Below are 23,519 nucleotides of genomic sequence, written 5' to 3'. Positions count from 1 at the left end.
ACACAGGGTCAATTGCTTAAAAGAATATTGAATAAACAGCCTTATTCAAAAAGAATACAAATCAAAGCCCTCCAGCACTTATATTTATGCAAATACCAAAGAAAAGAAACCATAGAACTTACTATCTGATCTCTTTGTCCTTACACTTAGAAACAGAAAATTAGAAAGTAAAACTACTTCTCCAAAGCTCAGAGAAAGCAGGCAGGCAGAAAACAAAGACTCAGAGACTAAATTCCCTCCACCCAAAGTTGAAAAAATCCGGTTTCCTGATTGGTCCTCTGGTCAGGTGCTTCAGGTGAAAGAGACATTAACCCTTAGCTATCTGTTTATGACACGCCCCCCAAATTGCAGACAGTGGGGAAGCTCACTGGCGGCGATTTCCTTCTAGAACTTGAAAATAAACAGATTACTACAACACATGCACCTTTACATATACTACTAAGTATATAACTAACAGACTTCTACATTTTAAGAACACTTTTTAACTACTGAATTCTGGGAAACTCTCACGGGAGAGTGCATCAGCAACTTTATTAGAAGCTCCTGTGATGTGTTGAATTTCAAAATCAAAATGTTGGAGAGCTAAACTCCAACGAAGAAGTTTCTTGTTGTTCCCCTTGGCAGTATGAAGCCACTTTAGTGCAGCATGGTCAGTTTGTAGTTGGAACCGCCGTCCCCAAACATATGGGCGTAGCTTTTCCAGGGCGTACACAATGGCATAGCATTCCTTTTCACTGACTGACCAGTGACTTTCCCTCTCAGACAGTTTCTTGCTGAGAAACACGACAGGATGGAAGTTGTGATCTGTTGCTTCCTGCATGAGCACTGCTCCTATACCACGCTCAGATGCATCTGTGGTTACTAGGAATGGCTTGTCAAAATCTGGGGCCCTGAGCACAGGGTCAGACATGAGCATCGCCTTAAGCTGGGTAAAGGCCTTTTGACACTCATCAGTCCACTTAACGGCATTTGGCTGGGTCTTTTTGGTCAGGTCGGTCAGTGGGGCAGCGATTTGGCTGTAGTGTGGTACAAATCGCCTGTAGTATCCGGCCAAGCCTAAGAAGGATTGGACCTGCTTCTTGGACCGTGGGACAGGCCACTTTTGGATAGCATCCACCTTGGCCTGTAGGGGGTTTATGGTTCCTCGACCCACCTGGTGCCCCAGGTAAGTCACTCTGTTTTGGCCTATTTGACACTTTTTGGCCTTAACAGTTAGTCCTGCCTGCCTGATGCGCTCAAAGACCTTTTCCAGGTGTAGTAGGTGTTCGGGCCAGGAGTCTGAAAAAATGGCCACATCATCGAGGTAGGCAACTGCAAATTCTCCCAGTCCAGCTAGTAGACCATCTACCAGCCTCTGGAAGGTGGCGGGTGCATTTCGAAGGCCGAAAGGAAGGACATTGAATTCATACACCCCCGCATGGGTGACGAATGCTGACCTCTCCTTGGCAGGTTCATCTAGCGGTACTTGCCAGTACCCCTTGGCTAAGTCTATTGTAGAGATGAACTGGGCACGTCCCAACTTTTCCAATAGCTCATCGGTACGTGGCATTGGATAGTTGTCCGGACGAGTTACAGCATTTAGCTTACGGTAGTCCACGCAAAAGCGTATTTCCCCATCTGGTTTGGGTACCAGAACCACTGGAGATGCCCATGCACTGGTAGATGAGCGGATTATACCCATCTGTAGCATGTTCTGGATCTCCCGTTCTATAGCAGCTTGGGCATGAGGAGACACTCGGTAGGGTGGGGTTCTGATTGGGTGAGCATTACCTGTATCAATGGAGTGGTATGCCCGTTCAGTCCGTCCTGGGGTGGCTGAGAACAATGGGGCGAAGCTAGTGCACAGCTCCTTGATTTGTTGCCGTTGCAGACGTTCCAGGGTGGTTGAGAGGTTCACCTCTTCCACGCCACCGTCTTTTTTCCCGTCGTAGTAGACACCGTCAGGCCACTCAGCATCATCTCCCTGGACTGTAAACTGACAAACCTGTAAGTCTCTGGAATAGAAAGGCTTGAGAGAATTAACATGGTACACTTTAGGCTTTAGTGAGGAATTGGGAAATGCTATGAGGTAGTTTACAGCTCCCAGGCGCTCTTGGACCGTGAATGGCCCTTCCCATGATGCTTCCATCTTATGGGCCTGTTGCGCCTTCAAGACCATAACCTGGTCTCCTACCTTGAAGGAACGTTCTCTGGCATGTCTGTCATACCAGGCCTTTTGCTCTTCTTGAGCATCCTTTAGGTTCTCTCTAGCAAGGGCTAAAGAGTGTCGGAGGGTGCTTTGTAGGTTGCTTACAAAGTCCAGAATGTTAGTTCCTGGAGAAGGCGTAAACCCCTCCCATTGCTGCTTCACCAACTGTAATGGCCCCTTAACCTCGTGACCATACACAAGTTCAAATGGTGAAAACCCTAAACTGGGATGTGGTACAGCCCTGTAGGCAAACAGCAACTGCTGCAACACTAGGTCCCAATTATTGGAGAATTCGTTGATGAATTTTCGTATCATGGCCCCCAAAGTTCCATTGAACCTTTCCACCAGGCCATTGGTTTGATGGTGGTACGAGGTGGCAACCAAGTGATTCACCCCATGAGTTTCCCACAGTTTTTCCATGGTCCCTGCCAGGAAATTAGACCCTGAATCTGTAAGGATGTCGGAGGGCCAACCTACCCTGGCAAAGATGTCTGTTAAGGCCAGGCACACAGTGTTAGCCCTGGTGTTGCCTAGAGCTACTGCTTCTGGCCATCGGGTAGCAAAGTCCACTAAAGTCAGTACGTACTGCTTTCCTCTGGGCGTCTTTTTTGGGAAAGGGCCCAGAATATCCACAGCTACTCGCTGAAATGGGACCTCAATTATGGGGAGTGGCTGGAGAGGGGCCTTGACCTGGTCTTGGGGCTTTCCCACTCTTTGGCATACCTCACAAGACCGGACATACTTGGCAACGTCCTTGCCCATCCCCTCCCAGTGGAAGGACCTCCCCAACCGGTCCTTGGTTCTGTTCACCCCAGCATGGCCACTGGGATGATCATGGGCTAAGCTTAAGAGCTTCCCCCGGTACTTAGTTGGAACCACCAACTGTTTTTGCGGCTGCCATTCTTCCCGGTGTCCACCAGAAAGAATTTCCTTGTATAAAAGTCCTTGGTCTATAACAAACCGGGATCGATTAGAAGAGCTGAAAGGCGGTGGGGTGCTCCGTGCCGCCGCCCACGCTTTCTGAAGGCTGTCATCTGCTTCCTGCTCAGTCTGGAACTGTTCCCTTGAGGCTGGGGTCACCAGTTCTTCCTCAGACTGTGGACTTGGGCTTGGTCCCTCTGGAAGCGATGTAGGTGATGGGGTTGTTTCCGTTGCTGGTGAACCGCTTTCCGCTGGTGCACCTGAGGGTATTTCAGGCTGTGGCTGAGCCTTTTGGGTATGGCTGTCTGTTGCTTCTGCCAGTTTTGGCTCGCTGGCGCCCTCTGGCGTTGAGTTTGAAGATGTGGTTGCACTTGCTGGTGCTGGTTGCTGTTCCAGTTCCGGGCCTGGGACTGGAGATGCTGTGGCTGTTTCAGTGGTAGGCATGGAATCCGGGTCCACTACCTCTGCCTGGGTCTCTGGTAACACAGACGGGGCGTCTGTGGACGGCTCAGGAACAGGAATGGGTCTGGAAGCTTGCCTGGTTTGGCTACGTGTAACCATTCCCACTCTCTTGGCCCGCCTCACCTGGTTGGCCAAGTCTTCCCCCAGTAGCATGGGGATAGGATAATTGTCATAGACTGCAAAAGTCCACATTCCTGACCAGCCTTTGTACTGGACAGGCAGTTGAGCTGTAGGCAAGTCTACAGCTTGTGACATGAAGGGGTAAATTGTAACTTTGGCCTTTGGGTTGATGAATTTGGGGTCAACGAAGGATTGGTGGATAGCTGACACTTGTGCCCCCGTGTCTCTCCACGCAGTAACCTTCTTTCCGCCCACTCTCAAATTTTCCCTTCGCTCCAAAGGTATTTGAGAGGCATCCGGGCCTGGGGATCTTTGGTGTGATGGGGGTGTAATGAATTGCACTCGCATGGTGTTCTTGGGACACTTGGCCTTGATATGTCCCAGTTCATTACACTTAAAGCATCTTCCATCTGATGGGTCACTGGGCCGAGGTGAGTTACTGGAGACTGGTGAGGTTGAAGGGTAGGGTATCTGTGGCTTTACTTGGGTGGTATGTGGGGTCTTTGGCTGTCCTCGGTTGTAGGGTTTATGGTCTGTGTGCCCCCTGGGGTGATCGTTCCCCTTGACAGTAGCTTTCTTGCTTTCTGCCAGTTCCATCCATTTGGCTCCAATTTCCCCCGCCTCAGCGATATCTTTGGGATTTCCATCTTGTATGTACCGTGTGATGTCTTCAGGAACACCATCCAAGAACTGCTCCATTTGTATGAGGAGGTTCAGTTCTTCCAAGGTTTGAATGTTGTTTCCTGTTATCCAGGCCTCATAGTTTTTTGCAATGTAGTAGGCGTGTTTGGGAAATGACACCTCGGGTTTCCACTTTTGGGTTCTGAAGCGCCGACGGGCATGATCTGGGGTTATCCCCATCCTGTATCTGGCCTTGGTTTGAAAAAGTTTATAGTCATTCATTTGCAGCTTAGGCATTTCAGCTGCCACCTCTGCTAAAGGTCCACTGAGCTGTGACCTCAATTCTACCATGTACTGGTCTTCGGGAATGCTGTACCCAAGACAGGCTCTTTCAAAATTTTCCAAGAAGGCCTCGGTGTCATCACCTGCCTTGTAGGTGGGAAATTTCCTGTGCTGTGGAGCAATATTTGGCGCCGGGTTGTTAGGGTTGGCTGGCACATGCAGCCCAGCTTTTGCCAACTCCAGTTCATGTTTTCTCTGTTTTTCCTTCTCTTCATTCTCTTTTTGTTGTTTTTCCATTTCTTTTTGGTGCTTTTCCATTTCTCGGCGGTGGGCCAACTCTTCTTCTTCTTGTTTCCTTCGGTGGGCGAACTCTTCTTCCTCTAGTTTTCTTTTGTGTGCTGCCTCTTGGGCTGCTTGTTTTCTTTGGTAGGCTGCCTGTTCTCTTTGGTAGGCTGCCTCTTTGATCTGTTCTTCTCTTTCTTTCATCTCCATCTCTTTTTGTTTTATTTCCAGTTGTCGCCTGTGTTCAGCTTCTTTGATTTGTTCTTCGGCCTCAATTTTTGCCTTAGAAGTCATGATTCCTGTTTTCTTGTGTTGGGGTGCCCTCCGGTGTTTATCTTCTGAACTGCAGGTTCTCTGTTGCCTCCTGAAGTCTGCCTAGCAACAGTGCCTTTAGCTAATTTTCCTTTTCTCTCTCTAGCTAATGTTCAATGAAGGGAAACCAGAAAAACCACTTTATTTGCATGCATATAAGTGCTGGTACTTGCCTCCTAATGGGAGGGCTATTGCATGACAAAAGACCCTCAACAGTTTCTTAATGGCTTCTCGCTTAACATGCAAGCCACAAACTGCCAGAGAGAGCAGAAAAAAAAATTCTCTCTGGTTCCCTTTTAAAACCAACTGTTTCTCTCTGCTAAAAAGCCCTTAGCAGAGAAAAGAAAAATATAATATTTCTACTGGCTTCTGGATTCTGTCTATATCCCACCAGCTGCCACTCATGTAATAACCTTAGTCCCAGATTTGGACCTTAGCGTCCAAAATATGGGGGTTAGCATGAAAACCTCCAAGCTTAGTTACCAGCTTGGACCTGGTACCTGCTGCCACCTGTCATAAACAGATAGCTAAGGGTTAATGTCTCTTTCACCTGAAGCACCTGACCAGAGGACCAATCAGGAAACCGGATTTTTTCAACTTTGGGTGGAGGGAATTTAGTCTCTGAGTCTTTGTTTTCTGCCTGCCTGCTTTCTCTGAGCTTTGGAGAAGTAGTTTTACTTTCTAATTTTCTGTTTCTAAGTGTAAGGACAAAGAGATCAGATAGTAAGTTCTATGGTTTCTTTTCTTTGGTATTTGCATAAATATAAGTGCTGGAGGGCTTTGATTTGTATTCTTTTTGAATAAGGCTGTTTATTCAATATTCTTTTAAGCAATTGACCCTGTGTTATATCATCTAAATACAGAGAGAACATTTGTATGTATTTTTCTTTCTTTTTATATAAAGCTTTCTTTTAAGACCTGTTGGAGTTTTTCTTTACTTCAGGGAAATTGAGTCTGTACTCACCAGGGAATTGGTGGGAGGAAGAAAAGGGGAGATTTGTGTGTTGGATCGCTAGCCTGATTTTGCATTCCCTCTGGGGGAATAGGAAAGTACTTTTTGTTTCCAGGATTGGGAACGGAGAGGGGGAGTCCCTCTGTGTAGTTTCACAGAGCTTGTGTCTGTGTATCTCTCCAGGAGCACCTGGAGGGGGGAAGGGAAAAAGGATTATTTCCCTTGGTTGTGAGACTCAAGGGATTTGGGTCTTGGGGTCCCCAGGGAAGGTTTTTCAGAGGGACCAGAGTGCCCCAAAACACTCTAATTTTTTTGGGTGGTGGCAGCAGGTACCAGGTCCAAGCTGGTAACTAAGCTTGGAGGTTTTCATGCTAACCCCCATATTTTGGACGCTAAGGTCCAGAACTGGGACTAAGGTTATTACACCTGCACTTAAGAAGGAAGACTCCCATTCACCGCTACAGGCTGGGGACCGACTGGCTAAGCAGCAGTTCTGCAGAAAAGGACCTGAGGATTACAGTGGACAAGAAGCTGGTTATGAGTCACCAGTGTGCCCTTGTTGCCAAGAAGGCCATTAGTAGGAGCATTGCCAGCAGATCGAGGGAAGTGATTATTCCCCTCTATTCGGAGGGAATAAATTTCCACTTCTTGTAAGCTTCATTTTTGAGTTCAAGCTCACTAAAGATTTCACAGCATATTGGGCTATATTAGTAGGATTATTGGGCTATATTAGTAGGATTATTGGGCTATATTAGTCATATTTTTGTTACTCTTCACATCTCTTGCTAGCTGCAGCTCCAGTTGTGCCTTGGCCTTCCTGATTACACCCCTGCATGCTCTAGCAATGTTTTTATACTTCTCCCTAGTCATCTGTTCAAATTTCCACTTCTTGTAAGCTTCCTTTTTGAGTTCAAGCTCATTGAAGATTTCACAGCATATTGGGCTATATTAGTAGGATTATTGGCTATATTAGTAGACATATTGGGCTATATTAGTAGGATTATTCCCCTCTATTCGGCACTGGTGAGGCCACACCTGGAGTACTGCATCCAGTTTTGGCTCCCCCACTACAGAATGGATGTGGACAAATTGGAGAGAGTCCAGCGGAGGGCAGCAAAAATGATTAGGGGGCTGGGGCACATGACTTATGAGGATAAGCTGAGGGAACTGGGTTTATTTAATCTGCAGAAGAGAAGAGCGAAGGGGGATTTTTTAGCAGCCTTCAACTACCTGAAGGGGAGTTCCAAAGAGGATGGAGCTCGGCTGTTCTCAGTGGTGGCAGATGATAGAACAAGAAGCAATGGTCTCAAATTGCAGTGGGGGAGGTCTAGGTTGGATATTGGGAAAATCTATTTCGGTAGGAGATTGGTGAAGCACTGGAATGAGTTACCTAGGGAGGTAGTGGAATCTCCATCTTCAGAGGTTTTTTAGACCTGGTTTGACAAAGCCCTGGCTGGGATGATTTAGTTAGTGTTGGTCCTGCTTTGAGCAGGGGATTGGATTAGATGACCTCCTGAGGTCTCTTCCAACCCTAATTTTCTATGATTCTATGAAAAGTTATTTATTTTATTAGTTCCCATATGTCAGTACTGACTTACAGATCCTATGACATACCAGGTGTCTGGCTTGGTTGGGGGAAGGACATTCTCATGATCTGCAGCCAGTCCTAATAGGAGCACCTCTTCAAATCTATCACCTCTCCTTCTGGATAAAGATGTGAGATACAGCTCCTGTTATCAGGGTCAAACACTGCTTTGGGTCCCTTTCAGTTCCCTCATGCTTGGTTCTGAAAACCTCCTCGGAATCTAGGTCAAAAATTAAGGCCACCTGTCATGATATAATTCCCCACTCTGAACCTTAGCGTCCAAAAGATGGGGTACCAGCATGAATTCCTCTAAGCTTGATTACCAGCTTAGGACCTGTAGCGCTGCCAACAACCAGGAATTCCAGTGCCTGGTACACTCTGGTCCCCCCAAAAACCTTGCCCGAGGACCCCCAAGACCCAGTCCCTCTGGATCTTAACACAAGGAAAGTAAACCCTTTCCCTCACTGTTGCCTCTCCCAGGCTTCCCCTCCCTGGGTTACCCTGGAAGATTACTGTGATTCAAACTCCTTGAATCTTAAAACAGAGAGGAAAATGCACCTTCCCCCCTCCTTCTCTCTCCCCCTCCCAGGTTCTCCCTGAGAGAGACAGTAATCCTAACACACAGAGAAATTAGCCTCTCTCTCCCCCTTCCCTCCTTTCTCCCCACCAATTCCCTGGTGAATCCAGACCCCGTCCCCTGGGGTCTCACCAGAATAAAAAAACAATCAGGTTCTTAAACAAGAAAAGTTTTTAATTAAAGAAAGAAAAGCAGTAAAAATTATCTTTCTAAATTTAAAATGGAATAGGTACAGGGTCTTTCAGCTATAGACACTTGGGAATACCCTCCCAGCCTAAGTATTCAAGTACAAATTAAAATCCTTTCAGCAAAATACCAATTTGAACTCCTTTCAGCCAAATACACATTTGAACTCCTTCCAACCAAATACACATTTGCAAATAAAGAAAACAACCATAAGCCTAATTCGCCTTATCACCTAGTACTTACTATTCTAAACTTATAAGAGCCTGTATCGGAGAGATTGGAGAGAAACCTGGTTGCACGTCTGATCCCTCTGAGCCCCCAGAGTGAACAACAACCAAAAACTAACAGCACACACACAAACTTTCCTCCCTCAAGATTTGAAAGTATCCTGTCCCCTGATTGATCCTCTGGTCAGGTGACAGCCAGGCTCACTGGACTTGTTAACCCTTTCCAGGCAAAAGAGATATGAAGTACTTCTGTTCTATTAACTCTTACTTATCTGTTTATGACACCACCAAACTGGGTAAATCTCTAAAGAAGGGCCTCTGTCCTTGATGTACTGAACGTAGCTATTCCAGATGTCGGTTCCAACTCCTCAGTGCTATAAGCACGTGCTATAATGATAGATGCCCAGGTACACACTTGGCACCAGTCCGTCGTCACCGATTCCACAATTTGCCTGCCTGCTTTTGACCTGCCCCATGGCCAATGGTCCCTGTTGAACAGGTTCTGGACCAGGCAAGGTCTCTGTGCAGCCAACCAGTATTGCAGGGGCCTTGGTGACAGCCCTTTGTGCAGCTGTGGCGCAACACAGACAATGATGCACATTGTTGATGAATGCCTGCTGACTAGGGTCCGTCGGGGCCTAGAAGAACTGCATCACGCCACTGAAGATGCCATCGCTTGGCTAGACAACTATGCACACACTAAATAAATCACTTGGCTGTGCAGTTAGATTCAGATCCAAAGGTTGTGCAGTTACCTGCATACCCATTGATAAGGGGAATAAAAGAAAAGCCTCAGAGCTACTTCCTGATCCAACTCTCCTGATGGGCAGATCACCGAACAGATTTAGATTTTCCCAGACCTTTCATTCCTTCTTCCTAGAATACCTGTGGGCTCACCAGAGAGGTGTCTCTCTCTCTTTTCAATTTTAAGAAAGCCAAAACCATTAGTTTTCCCTTCATTTACTTCCTCTGATCCAGGATTGGATCGACAATCTGACAGTGAATCGGAGCATGATGGACAGGTTAATTTATCTGTAAGGACCATACTATTAAATTGCAGATGATGGTCTACTAAACAATATACTTGCCTGCACAAATGGAAGAGATTCCACATATAGTGCCACAATAGACCTCTCCTTTACCAATGATATTAGATTATATACTGGAATTTAAGAAATCGGATCTGCCAATTTGCTTAATCAAAGTACACCCCATGTCAATCCTCATGGGAACAGACGAGAAATGTCCTGGACATCAGAAGGGTACTAGCATTTTACATTCAGAGGACTAAACCCTTCAGAAAATCACCAAAGTTATTTCTTTCTATCACGGAAAGATCTAAAGAAGCCGCCATAGCCAAGCAAAGGGACTCGAAATGGATCTCTGGGTGCATTAATCTTTGCTACCATCAGCAATAACTACAGCTCCCACTGGGGACCCACACGCGCTCCATCAGATCACTTTCTACATCAATAGCTTCTCTCAACAATGTACCCATCATGGACATCTGCATAGCTGCAACCTGGGCATCAGCCCACATGTGCACAGAGCACCATGCAATACAACAGGACTTGACATCAGACACTCAGCTTGGACTCACCGTTTTATCATCCACCACGAATACAACTCTGAAGCCCCAGGGCTGGCTCCAGCTTTTTTGCCACCCCCAGCGGTGAAGTGGGGAAAAAAAAAAAGATATTGTACTTAAGTGGCAGCTCTACTGTGCCGCTTCATTCTTCGGCGGCAATTCGGTAGCAGGTCCTTTGTTCCCAGAGGGACTGAGGGACCCATCGCCGAAGACCCGGACATGCCGTCCCTTTCCATTGGCCTCCCCAAGTACCTGCTTTCTTCGCTGGTGCCTGGCGCTGGCCCTGCAAAGCCCCTTCTGTCCGATGAGGGAGACTGCTCTACAAGCACCTAAAGTGGAACACCCACAGTGACGCTCCTTGAAGAAGAGGAGAAGGTCACTCTGTGCAGTAACTAGGTTATTCGAGATGGTTGTTCCTGTGGGTGCGCCACTACCCTCCTTCCTCCCCTCTAAGTCAGAGTTTCCTGTTAGGGACTCTGCGATAGAGAAGGAACTGAGGGGGGTTTGGGCACACAGCACTATGTAACCGCCAGAGGAGGCATTAGACAGGGACAGTGCATGTGTGAACCAACCAAGTGCTGCTACTGAAAGTCTCCAGTTGCAGGTGCAGGAATGCAGATTAATCCCACAGGGGCAGCCATCTCAAAGAACCTGTGTTACTGCACAGGATGAGTAACCTTCTCTTACAGGGCAGTTACCCATCTTCCACATGGGGTGCTGGTAGGATTAAAGTTCTTCTGGCCCTCTCCACAGTGTATCTCTTGGTCACAGTTTCATGTCAGTTCTTTGGACGGGTGAAAATGACCATTCTCCCTGCATCAGGCCAACCACTTCAGACAGTTTATAGTTCTGTGTTTGCCAGGCCTATTAAACCAGGTCAAACAGTATATGCAGTTACTCCCAGGAGGCAAAACTTTCCCAGGCTTTTTACTTGCCTTAGAGATTTGCATTAATTACCCCCTAGTTACTTTAGCTCCTGCAAAAAGCCCTGTAACTCCCCATGGAACCAAGAATACCACCATGAGTTAGCCCATAGTGATATGTATACCATAAAGTCAATATAATATTCTTGGAATATTCCATGTGTTCATAACATCTGTCGCAGTGGCCTTCTTGGCATGCCTTAGGTGTATTCCCATTGTAGAAATTTGCAGAGCTGTTAAATGGAACTCTGTTCACCCATTTACAAAACTTTTATGCACTATATCTAGCATCCCAATTGAGTTAATTAGGACACCATGTCCCACCCTCTTCAGATGACAGCCCTGCTTATCAAGCGATCTCATTATTGGGAAGTGCAAAGGCCACCTGAAGAAGAAATGAAGGTTACTTACCTGTAGCCAATATTCTCTGAGATGGACTTTCATTCCCCGCCCACCTTCCCAGCTTCTTCAGAGTCCTGATTACAATTTTGGACCTGAAAATGCTGTGGAAGGAATTGTGGCAGCTGGAGCATCAAGCCCCCTTTTATACCATTGCTCTTGGAGTGTACAAGAAGGAGAGGGGCAGGAGGGGTGTCAGAATGATCTGATAGACGCTGCTATGAAATAATCCACTGTCAGCTGCACCATTAGCACATCTCCATGAGTGTTATGCAGAGTCCATCTTGCGAGAGAGAAACGTTCATTTCTACATTTCCCTGATTCTGTACATCACATATGTTTTATTAGGCCTTCATGCCATTTTGTGTATTTCTTTCTTTCCCTATTGCTGTGTTTATTCATTTTTCAAAAACAGAATAAAAAGTCTAATAATCACAAAAAAAATTGCAACCAGTAGTTCCTTGCAGTCTGCAGGTTCTACAGAAACTTCTTTGACTAGCACATAATAAAAGTTTGAATACATTTGGCTTGTGCCCTCCCATCCAACCAGGCCCCGTCAAGGATTGAATTCACAGCTCTGGGTTTAGCAGGCCAGTGCTCAAACCACTGAGCTATCCTTCCCTCCATTCGCTTACTTTGATCCTATATGTTTATGTTAATAATATGATCACTATTTCCTTATGTGACATAAAACACTAGAAGATACATCAAATCACAAACTTATTTTTTGTATTTATCCTTAGAACTATGAGAAAAGGCTCCATGAGAGGGATGTAATTGACAGCAAAGATCACCTAGATGCGCACAGAGCTTTAGTTGCCAAGTATCTCCAGAAGGTAAGAAATGCAAAAAGAGTCAGTATTGATCTTTCTTACTTTTTTTTTTGTTACTACTCTATTTAAGAATTTTTAAAGTACAATCCAAACACATTTTTACTGCATTTTATAAGTCAAAAGTTGCAGATGTAATCACAAATTACATTTGAAAAATTGATCTAAAGCAGAGTCCTTTGGATAGCTATAGTTTCCACACAGAGAGAGTTTTTATGGCTTAATTCAAAACTTTTGAAAATAATAGAAATGGGAAGACATGTTATATGAAACTATTTAGTATTGTATTAATACTATAAAGCAGTTACTATAATACAAAAGTATAAGGATCTTGTCAGGAGGGATTAATTGTAAAATTATAGTAAGAAAATATTGCAGACTCTCAAATTGTTAATTATTAATATAGTTTTCAAGCTGCAAGTTCTACTGATTAGAGTCTTTCTTTCTCAAGCCCCCAAGAAAACACCTTCCATTCTTCTGCTTCTCTCTGATAGCACAGGATTGTTTGTTCCACTGGAAATTGAAAGAATTAAGAATTTTAAATTATATTAGGGCTGTGAAGTGATTTAAAAAATTAATTGTGATTAATCACACTGTTAAACAATAATAGAATACCATTTCTTTAAATATTTTGGATGTTTTCTACATTTTCAAATATATTGATTTCCATTACAACACAATACAAAGTGTACAGTGCTCACTTCATATTTGTTATAAATATTTGCATTGGAAAAAAACAAAGAAATAGTATTTTTCAATTCACCTAATACAAGTACTGTAGTGCAATCTTTTTATCATGAAAGTTGAACTTACAAATGTAGAATTATGTACAAAAAAATTGCTGCATTCAAAAATAAAACAATGTAAAACTTTAGAGCCTACAAGTCCATTCAGTCCTGTTTCTTGTTCAGCCAATTGTTTGTTTATATTTGCAGGAGATAATGCTGCCCGCTTCTTGATTACAATATCACCTGAAAGTGAGAACAGATGTTCGCATGGCACTGTTGTAGCCAGCATCTCAAGATATTTACATGTTAGATGCGCTAAAGTTTCATATGTTCCTTCATGCTTCAACCACCATTCCAGAGAACAGTTTTAGAGGGGTTCTGCTTGATAACGATCCAAAACAATGCAGAGCGACGTATGTTAATTTTCATCATCTGAGTCAAATGCCACTAGCTGAAGATTGATTTTTTTTTTTTTTGGTGGTTTGGGTTCTGTAGTTTCCACACTGGAGTATTGCTCTTTTAAGACTTCTGAAAGCATGTTCCACACCTCATCCCTCTCAGATTTTGGAGGGCACTTCAGATTCTTAAACCTTAGGTTGCGTGTTATAGCTGTCTTTAGAAATCTCACATTGGTACCTTCTTTGCGTTTTGTCAGATCTGCAGTGAAAGTCTTCTTATAAAGAAAAATGTGCTCAGTCATCATCTGAGACTGCTGTAACATGAAATATATGGCAGAATGTGGATAAAACAAAGCAGGAGACATTTAATTCTTTCCCAAGTAGTTCAGTCACAAATTTAATTAACACTTTTTTTTTTTTAATGAAAGTCATCGGCATGGAAGCATGTCCTCTGGAATGGTGACCAAAGCATAAAGGGGCATACAAATGTTTAGCATATCTGGCAAGTAAATATCTTGCAGTGCCACTACAAAAGTGCCACGTGAACACCTGTTCTTACTTTCAGATGACATTGTAAATAAGAAGCCGGCTGCATTATCTCCCGTAAATGTAAACAGACTTGTTTGTCTTAGCGATTGGCTGAACAAGAGGTAGGACTGAGTGGACTTGTAAGCTCTAAAGTTTTACATTGTTTTGTTCTTGAGCGCAGTTATGTAACAAAAAAATCTACATTTGTAAGTTGCACTTTCATGATAAACAGATTACACTACAGTACTTGTATGAGGTGAATTGAAAAATACTGTTTCTTTTGTTTATCATTTTTACAATATGCAAATATTATAATAAAAATAATATAAAGTGAGCACTGTACACTTTGTATTCTGTGTTATAATTGAAATCAATATATTGAAAAATGTACAAAAACATCCAAAATATTTAATAAATATCAATTGGTATTCTGTTGTTTAACAGTGCAATTAAAACTGTGATTAATCATGATTAATTTTTTTAATTTCAATTAGTTTTTTTTAGTTAATCACGTGAGTTAACTGCGGTTAATCAATAGCCCTAAAGGATATATTTTATTGCAAATATAGTACTTGAAAAAGGTCCTCATTGACAGTCCTGGAATCTGAAATGCTCTATATAGCCACAGAATTGATATAGTATAGTTAGGAGGAGTGAAAGCTTCTTCACACTGTTTCATCAATCTGTTTTAACCCTTACTTTGACTCTTTCTTAAGGTAACCAAAAAAATTGTCAGTGAGTTACGTTGAGTTTGTAGCGTGGACTCTTCTCCACTGGAATCTGGAAAGAGAAAGGGTGCATGTTCAGAAAATTCCTCTTATTTTTTCCATTCCCTTTACCAGGTGTACTGATCCTGGACTCAGGCTCTTTAGTCTGGGACAACTACCGAGGCTGCATCTAGAGGAGTCAATTACTCCTAGAATGGGGTAGTATTTTGTGCTGAGGAAGTAACTATGGAAAGGGATCCCTGAACATGCGCCTTTTTTTTATGATGGGGAGATTAAGAAACATAATTCTCCTTTTTAGTAAATTGAACCAGATGTATTTTCAGTGAATTTGGATAAGACATACAGTTGGTTATGTTTCCAGGTTAGAGAATCAGTGATAAACCGGTTTCTAACAGCAAAGCACCATTTCCTTCTTTCTGACTTGGTAAATGAAGAGGAGGTTCCTAGTCTTGGGTAAGGGAAAGAAGTTTTTATCATATCTAAAATAATTTAAATAACTAATTTTAAACTATCCTTGTTTCTAAGCTCATAATTATTTCTTTACCACAAAAATTTAGGGTTGTACTCCATGCTTACTATTGTTTTAAATTTAGCATAATGCTATATTATTCTGTAAGGACCATGCTCATCTGTGCCAAAATACACAAGTGTTTAAATAACTGCAAGAAAACTGCATCATGAATGTTTTAAGGTAATATGCTATTTTCAGCAGAAGTATTCATTCATAGTAACGTTTATTTATATGCTGCCATATTACTTCAGTCTCTGATAACATCTGACCTCATAAACTTAAGGAGAGTCTAGCTTAGTATGCACCTGAATGACTGATTCCAAGTAATACCCAAATGTGGTGGCTTCGGTGGTTCAATAGTCAGCACTCTTCCCACTGAATCAGTGCTGAGCAAATGTCTTAGCATGGTGTTGACGGGGGGACGGGACTGTGAGGCTGGAATTGCATTGTTTCAGATGCAACTTAAATCTGTTAATCTATATTATGGGAATTGGTTGAGTATCATCACCACAGTTTCTAATTGCTAAATACAGTAAATTAGATTCCCTTAATATTTTCCATAGAAGATTCTGCTCTTCACCTCTCCCAGATTCTAGGCGGCTTGGCTTGCTTCATATTGCATCTTTGTGTGTGTAGGAGGTGTTAGTAGTTACTTGTCTTTGCTTCCAACAGGAAAGCTATAAATATAAAAACACAATCCTGATGATTTGCAGAGTAGACATTTTCAATCCCAGTATAGTTTCTGCTGGATATTAAGTTATTTACTTCCTATTGTACACTGGTCTGTAATTTTGCTATGAAGTATTGAACAGATGCCATGTTTCATCCAGATGTAGCTTTACTGTGCTGATGGATGAAATAGTTCCTATAATATGTGCATGTGTGTATGTATTTGTGGGAACATATATAAAATGTATATCTGAGTATGTATGGATAAGTACATGTGTATACTATATCTATATAATTTTGGTATTCTTTTAATGGCTTCCTAGAGTATGCTATGCACATCTCACTACCCTGTCCGCTCCACCACTAATGTCAGCCTTGGTGCTCCTTTCATCTCCTTCCCTAAGATCATCTCACTCTCTTTGTCTGTGCTGATCCCAATGCTTAGAATGCCCTCCCCAGCCCTGTTCATTGCAACTTTCCTCATCTTCTTTAGTTCCCTCCTAAAAAGTCACTTCAGCCCTCATATCTACAAGAAATGTGCAGGGGAAAGAAAGGTAACAAAAAATAAATACAGTCGGTACGTAAAGCGAAAATCACGTAGAGTCAAAATTACATTGAGTGTAATGGTGGGCAGAATTGCCTGCACTACAGGTACAGCATTAAAATTGTTATTTTTCTCTTTTTTTTTGTTTTTGCCGACCGCATAAAGCTGAAATCGCGCATGTTAAATGCGTGTAAGATGCGACAGACCTGTAAACTAAAAGAAATACCACACCATGTTAGCATTGTCCCCCACATGCTTTCTGTCTATTTCACACCCCTTTAATTTAGTTAGGATCCACACATATTCTGTCATGTTTAATTTACATGATATGCTCTTTGGGGCTAGGGCCTGGTTTTTATTTATTTTGTGAGGCACCTAGCAATGTTATAATATGCTTGAAAAACAGTTATAAATAGGCATCTAAAAGTGCATATATAAATAAAGATACTGAGTCCTTTCTGTATGAAAGGAGGTATAAATGTAAGTTTACATAATGTTGTTATGATCTTGATCTTGGACTTAAAGTTTGAAACACAAACAAGTAAAAAACTGATCCTGAAAAAGTTGCTGTTTAGACTTCTAACCTTTCTTGCTGCACAATTCTAAGGCATCTTGAGAAAAGAGCGAACAGATCAGAGGGAAAAGAGAGTTGTGGAAGAGGATGTGGATGGATAGATTTGAGAAAGACACAAGGAGATGCCCTGCAAATAGCATGAAATAATTTTAAAAAGTGCATTTTTGTTATCCTGTGCCTTACATGTGTCTCGACACCTTGCTGCTGGGCACTTCCCATATGTGTCTCTACTTCTGCTCAAACCTATTTTTGTCTTTGAAATCTCTTCTCTTTTCTTGCCAGACTATTATGTATGTGTTTGTTGTTTTGTGACTCTGACTTTTTGTACTATGTTTCCATGCCTCCTGTATTTCACGTCTTTGGGCTTGTCTATACTACCTGCCGGATCGGTGGGCAGCGATCGATCCAGCACAGGTCAATTTATTTAGTCTAGTATAGACACGATAAATTGACCGCTGAGCGCTCTCCCATCGACTCCGGTACTCCACCAGAACGAGAAGCACAAGCGGAGTCGATGGGAGAGCGTCAGCTGTCGACTTACTGCAGTGAAGACTCCGCGGTAAGTAGATCTAAGTATGTTGACTTCAGCTACGCTATTCACATAGCTGAAGTTGCATATCTTAGATCGACCTCGCGTGGTAATGTAGACAAGCCCTTACTCTGCATCACCAACACATAAATGACATTCACTAGCATTTGTTTTAAATCTGTTTAAGCAGATGGATAATGAATGAGAATTGCATTTCTTTGCTACTAGTAAACTTTGTTTAGTGCACCATTGTGCCCTTAAGATATTATTTTGATTTAACAATATAAACCTAAATAGACCCATCTGCTGGCAAAACAGAGGCTTGCTGCTTTTCAACAAAGAAACAGTTCTTTTTGGTTCGGTATTTCATGTTGCAGAATGAGAAATAACATTTATAGTTAATTTCCCGGTTTGTTTAAAATGAAATTAGCTTGACTGGTACTGATTTCCACATGATTAATACTGATTTGTACTGAGCGTTGTTTGCCAATCAGATTATATTATTATTAGATTTAAAATATGCACAATTCTCTGGAACATGGGAAATCTATTAAAATATGTTTAGTGAATATTACTCTTTTAAAAAAGTAATTCACCTTTTTATACTGTTTTTACAAGAATAATGCACTTTCTTAGTTACACATAATGAGAAGTTGACCTTGCCTAACCGTTGCTTTTTAAAGTTGGTTCTGGATTGCTTTCTATAATTAAAATATGTTTGTACAGTTAGGATCATTCATGTATGTTTTTGCACACATCTGTTTTTATTCTTTTTCTGTTTTTCTTTTTATTCTGCTTTGCCTTGTATTATAAGTTCTGATGACCCAGGGTATGTCATAGTACATTAATTTCTGTTTCCCCTTTGTAGCTTGCTGTTTGTCGTAGATAGTTCCGGGCATAGATTTTTTTGGTGTATTACATACATTGGATAATGTCATCTAATAGGCATCTTGTTTATAATTATAGTATGTTAGATCCATATTGAAGTTTTAAAATTAATTTTATTTCATATTCTCACTTAGTTATGATATAATTCTTCTGTACATTTCATTTAAAATTTATAAAATACAAAATGCCATTTCTGGGCTAATAAACAATTAACGTATTTCACAATAAATGACACCAAGAGTATGTATTTCTCTTTCTTTTAAGTGTGTAGTTTTGTGTATGTGTCAAGGGAAAATTAGAACTCTGGATCCTGTGTAGAAAAGACTAAAACCCTCTTTTATGATTTCTAGTAATTTAGGACTCAGTCTTTTTAAACTGGCAGAGCCAAAGCGACCACTAAAGCCAAGAAGAAAGGAGAGGAAGAAAGTTACAGCACAGAATCTATCAGATGGAGACATAAATCTTTTAGTGAACATTATTAGAGCTTATGATATTCCAGTGAGAAAACCTGTTTTAAGGTATGAACTCTTTAAAAGGCTTCTAGTTGAAAATGTTCTTTCTCTTTCTAGTAGCTCTTTATTGCCTTTTTAAAAATCTTTTTCATACTGGAGGCTATATTTTCAAAATCAGCTATATAAATTGCTTTTGTGAAATTTGCATGCAAAAGCTGTGTGTTTAAATCTCTGGTTTTGGAGTACAGATGCATGTGTAAGGAAATTTTTTTAACACAGTTAAGTGGCCAGTTCTGAAAATTTGGCTTTATGTGTATTAAATGAAATGATTGGTTTTTATCCTCATGATAATAACACAGAGAGATAAATTTACAAATTCTTTGATTACGTTGTTTAATAGTACAAGTATTGCTGTTTTGCAAGTTCCTTAGAATTATGTTTTCATCTAGTAGTGCCTGCTAAGATCGCTGGTTTATTGTGCATATTAGGCTATCTAAGAAAAAATAATTGGAAGATAATTTGAGATTTTTGAGAATATAAACAGACAGGAAATATCAGACATGCTATCCCTAAAACACTTATGAATATCATGTCTTTTAATTATATCCAGTACTTATACTATATCCCTTGTACTTATATTAAATAAGGTTAGATAGATTAGATGTAATAAAAGACATTCCAAATAGTCTTTTCTACAAACCAATAGTTATTTTATGCACAGTGGAACCCCTGTGTTACAAACTAATTGCGGATTAAGAAGTTCATAAAACATAAAGTTAATAAAATTTATCATCTCAAAATCACGGTAGGTAAGGTGCATAAACTGTAGTATGGTGCACTGCGTCTTTTTTTTCTTGTCCTTCAAACTACTGCAAAGCAATTTCCAGTACACTGAAGACATCAGAATATGAAGGGATGTCAACTTGTTCATTAACATCACTTTTGTTGTGTGGTTTCCCCTGACTCCCACTCTTGGGGAAGAATGGATTGTATAACCGGTTGTTTGTGAGATCGGTCTTTGTAGAATCGAGGTTTAACTGTATATCTTTCGTATTAGCTCTTGCTCTTCTACCTTCATGTATTCATTTTAAGCATTTTAATTGGCAAAATATTAACCAGTGGAATTAACCTAATGTAGTTCACTGTATTAATTTTGAAGCTCAATCCTACCTTCAGATACACTTGCTTAAATACACCTCAAATATTGTAAGAATGCATTGTATTATTTTTCTTATTTTATGGGGCTTTTATAACAAACATACCTTTCCACTCTACACTTAAGTAGTGAAAACATAACACAATGCAAAACTAACTTATAAATAGTCTTTTCCTTCATAATAATTGTAGGCTTAAGACATCCGATCCAACTAATCTGAACGTAAAATAAGGGCAAAATAATGCTCGCTCAAAAGCCTGACTGAACAGCAAGCCTTAGATTATTCTTCAAAACTTGAAAAGCTCTCTCTCATAAACAAGAGCAATTTCCAAGTAAGACTACATTTTTGAACTGCACCCAGCGCTATTTAGTGATAGTCAGTTATTGAAAATGCAGAATTGAGCCCTTCTGCTACTCTGCCTACTTACCATAACTTATATGTTCTTCTTCGAGTGCTTGTTCATATCAGTTCCAATTAGGTGCGCGCCCATTGCGTGCACGATCGTGGGAAGATTTTAGCCTAGCAAGACTTGGTGGGTCTGCTGAGACGTCCCCTGAAGTGGTGCCCTTATGGTGCTGGATATATGCCCCTGCTGACCCCCTCAGTACCCCCTCAGTTCCTTCTTACCGCCTGTGACGGTCGTTGGAACTGTGGAATGCAGCATAGCTGATCTCCACTTCCCTATCTCTTTGCTCGTTGGCACCGCTTGCTGTCTCTGGGAGCCAAGAAGCAGCACAAGCAATGTGCTGTTCTTGTACAGTTGCCGGCACCGCCTGTGCCCTCCTTTGAGCAGCGTCCCGTGCTGGACCAACCTGTGAAGGCTAGAACTCCAGCACTGTCGATTCCAGCACTGCAAATTGAGTCCGGTGCACATAAGCTCCCTGCCTTCCACCCTGGAGACTTTCTCCACTGCTCGCGACCTGATTGCACTCACCGAGCCGGGACCGTCAGGAACTTCAGTACCGCCGGTGCAGGCTGTCCTATCGATATGGAAGCCCTCCATGATGCGCCCTCCATAACAGAGCGAGAAGGGTCAGCACCGATCTCGGTCCCAGTCCAGGTCACGGTCCTGATCCACGTGCTGATCTCCACCATGGCACTGCCCACAGTCCCAACACCAATCACCATCTCGGCGCCAGTTGTACTCACGGCGCCACTCCACCTCAAAAAGATCTCCATCCAGATACGGTCGGTACCGGTCCAGCTCTCAGCACCGATCCCACTGCTGGTCTCCTCGGAGTTGTTCCCGGCGCCGCGCCACGCATAGATCTTTATCGAGGTCCAGATCTATCTCCCTGCACCGATACAACGGTCGGTCCCGGTCCAGGTCGCGGTATCGCTCGAGACCACGGTGCCGATCTCCATCTCCGCGGCTCGAGCCAACAATGTATGATAGTGCAACCCAGCATGAGCGATCGGCTCCACCTTGGCCTTCCTGCCCCAACTCAAGGTCGTCCCAAGTGGAGAGTGGCTACCGTGTCCATGGCCAAGATGTGGATGGAGCTAGCCAATGGCATGACAAGGGGCAGGATCCTGCTCAGGGACCCCCACAATGATCCTTTTGGACCTTTTGGGCATACCATCAGGCCCAAGGTGTCCCATTGGGAGCTTCTCGTTCTGCCCACTCAGAACCTTGGGTCCCGGAGGCCACTGTCATTCCTCCCCCCCCCCCGGGGGCTCGGAGGCAACAGCCCTACCCTCAGCTCAGGCCCATGCCCCTAGCATGGAGGACCTAGGGCAGCCAGACCCCCCGCCAAGCAAGACTTGCCCCAGGACCCATTAGTCCCAGGCGTTTCCTCCTTGTTCTCCCCTGACGAGGCAGCAGCGAGCACGTTCTCCTCTGGCCCACCACCTGTAGACCTCTGTGCAACCAAGACTTGCTTTGAAGGGTGGCACAAAACATAAACCTCCAGGTGGAGGAGGTGGTGGAGGTCGAGGATCCCATGGTGAACATTTTATCAGCCGATGCCCCCCCATGTATAGCTTTGCCGTTTATTTGGACCGTCCAGGCTAATGCCAATACAATCTGTCAGTCTCCAGCGTCCATTCCTCCCACTGCCAAGGGGCTGGAGAGGAAGGAAGTACTTGGTCCCCTCCAAAGACTATGAGTGCATTCACCCCCAGCCATGCTCCCTTGGTGTATAGTCCTTTAATGAGAGGGAAAGACATGGTCAACAAGCTTCCGCTCCTAAATCCAAGGATGCTAGATGCTTGGATTTGTTCGGGTGCAAGATCTATTTGACTGGCGGCCTACAACTTAGAGTGGCTAACCAGCAGGCCCTCTTGAGCCGTTATAATTATAACACCTGGAACTCGATGGGGAAGTTCAAAGAGCTGGTTCCTCAGAAGTCCAGGGAGGAGTTTGGGGCCTTGCTAGAGGAAGGCAAGAAAGTAGCCAGGACATTCTTGCAGGCTTCAATAGATGTGGCAGACTCGGCGGCTATGACTCTAACCTCAGGCGTAGCTATGCGCCTCATCTCGTGACGTCAGGTGTCTGGTCTTCCACTGGAGCTGCAGCAAACTATTCAGGACCTGCCCTTTGATGGCCAGGGGCTATTTTCAGATAAAACTGACTCCAGAGTCTGAAGGATAACCGGGCCATCATGTACTCATTGGGCATGCATACGGTGATGCAACGTAGGCCCTTCTGACCCCAACCGCAGCGCACCTACTCTAACCTCCGGCCAAGACAGGACTTCTCTAGAAGACGCGACCGGAGGGTAGGAGGAGGCAATCTGGTCCTCAGACGGGCCAGAACCAGGGCCCCCCCAAATCAGGAAGAGGAGGTAGGGATAGCTCAGTGGTTTGAGCATTGGCCTGCTAAACCCAGGGTTGTGAGTTCAATCCTTGAGGAGGTCGCTTAGGGATCTGGGGCAAAAATCAGAACTTGGTCCTGCTAGTGAAGGCAGAGAGGTGGACTCGATGACCTTTCAAGGTCCCTTCCAGTTCGAGAAGATAGGTATATCTCCAGTTATTAATTAATCAATCAGCGAGGCCCAAACAAAACTTTTGAAGGTGCTCCCGAGGGCGGAGCACCAGTCTCCTTACAGGATCCTTCCCCAGCTTTTACCAACCGCCTCTCATATTTCCTCCCTGCATGGTCCTGCGTAACATCAGACTGCTGGGTCCTGCACATGGTAGAAAGTGGATACCACCTTCAGTTTGTCTTCAGGGACCCCTCTCACAAGCAACTACTCCTACAGGAGGTGCAAATGCTCCTAACTATCGGGGCTATAGAGGAGGTTCCAAAGGAACTGAGGGACAGGGATTTTTACTCCCGTTACTTCCTAATCCCCAAGGCAAAAGGAGGGGCCTAGGGCCCATTCTGGACCTGCGCAGACTCAATACATTCATGGTA

At 43.2% G+C, this 23,519-nt stretch overlaps 1 protein-coding gene across 4 annotated transcripts in view; it reads left to right on the top strand.

Moving 5' to 3' along the window:
• Nucleotides 1–23,519, top strand: part of CC2D2A (coiled-coil and C2 domain containing 2A) — a 155,467-nt gene that overhangs the window by 85,638 nt on the left and 46,310 nt on the right. For all 4 annotated transcript variants that reach the window (XM_050947299.1, XM_050947302.1, XM_050947301.1 and 1 more), the window contains 3 exons: nucleotides 12,369–12,461; nucleotides 15,199–15,290; nucleotides 18,903–19,070. In XM_050947299.1, the coding sequence (XP_050803256.1) occupies nucleotides 12,369–12,461; nucleotides 15,199–15,290; nucleotides 18,903–19,070 (353 nt within the window). The remainder of the gene's footprint in view (nucleotides 1–12,368; nucleotides 12,462–15,198; nucleotides 15,291–18,902; nucleotides 19,071–23,519) is intronic.

The sequence above is a fragment of the Gopherus flavomarginatus genome, chromosome 3 (genome assembly GCF_025201925.1).
Source record: "Gopherus flavomarginatus isolate rGopFla2 chromosome 3, rGopFla2.mat.asm, whole genome shotgun sequence".
Classification (NCBI taxonomy): domain Eukaryota; kingdom Metazoa; phylum Chordata; order Testudines; family Testudinidae; genus Gopherus; species Gopherus flavomarginatus.
The sequence above is the reverse complement of the archived record's forward strand: the minus strand, read 5'-3'. Positions and strand labels throughout refer to the sequence as shown.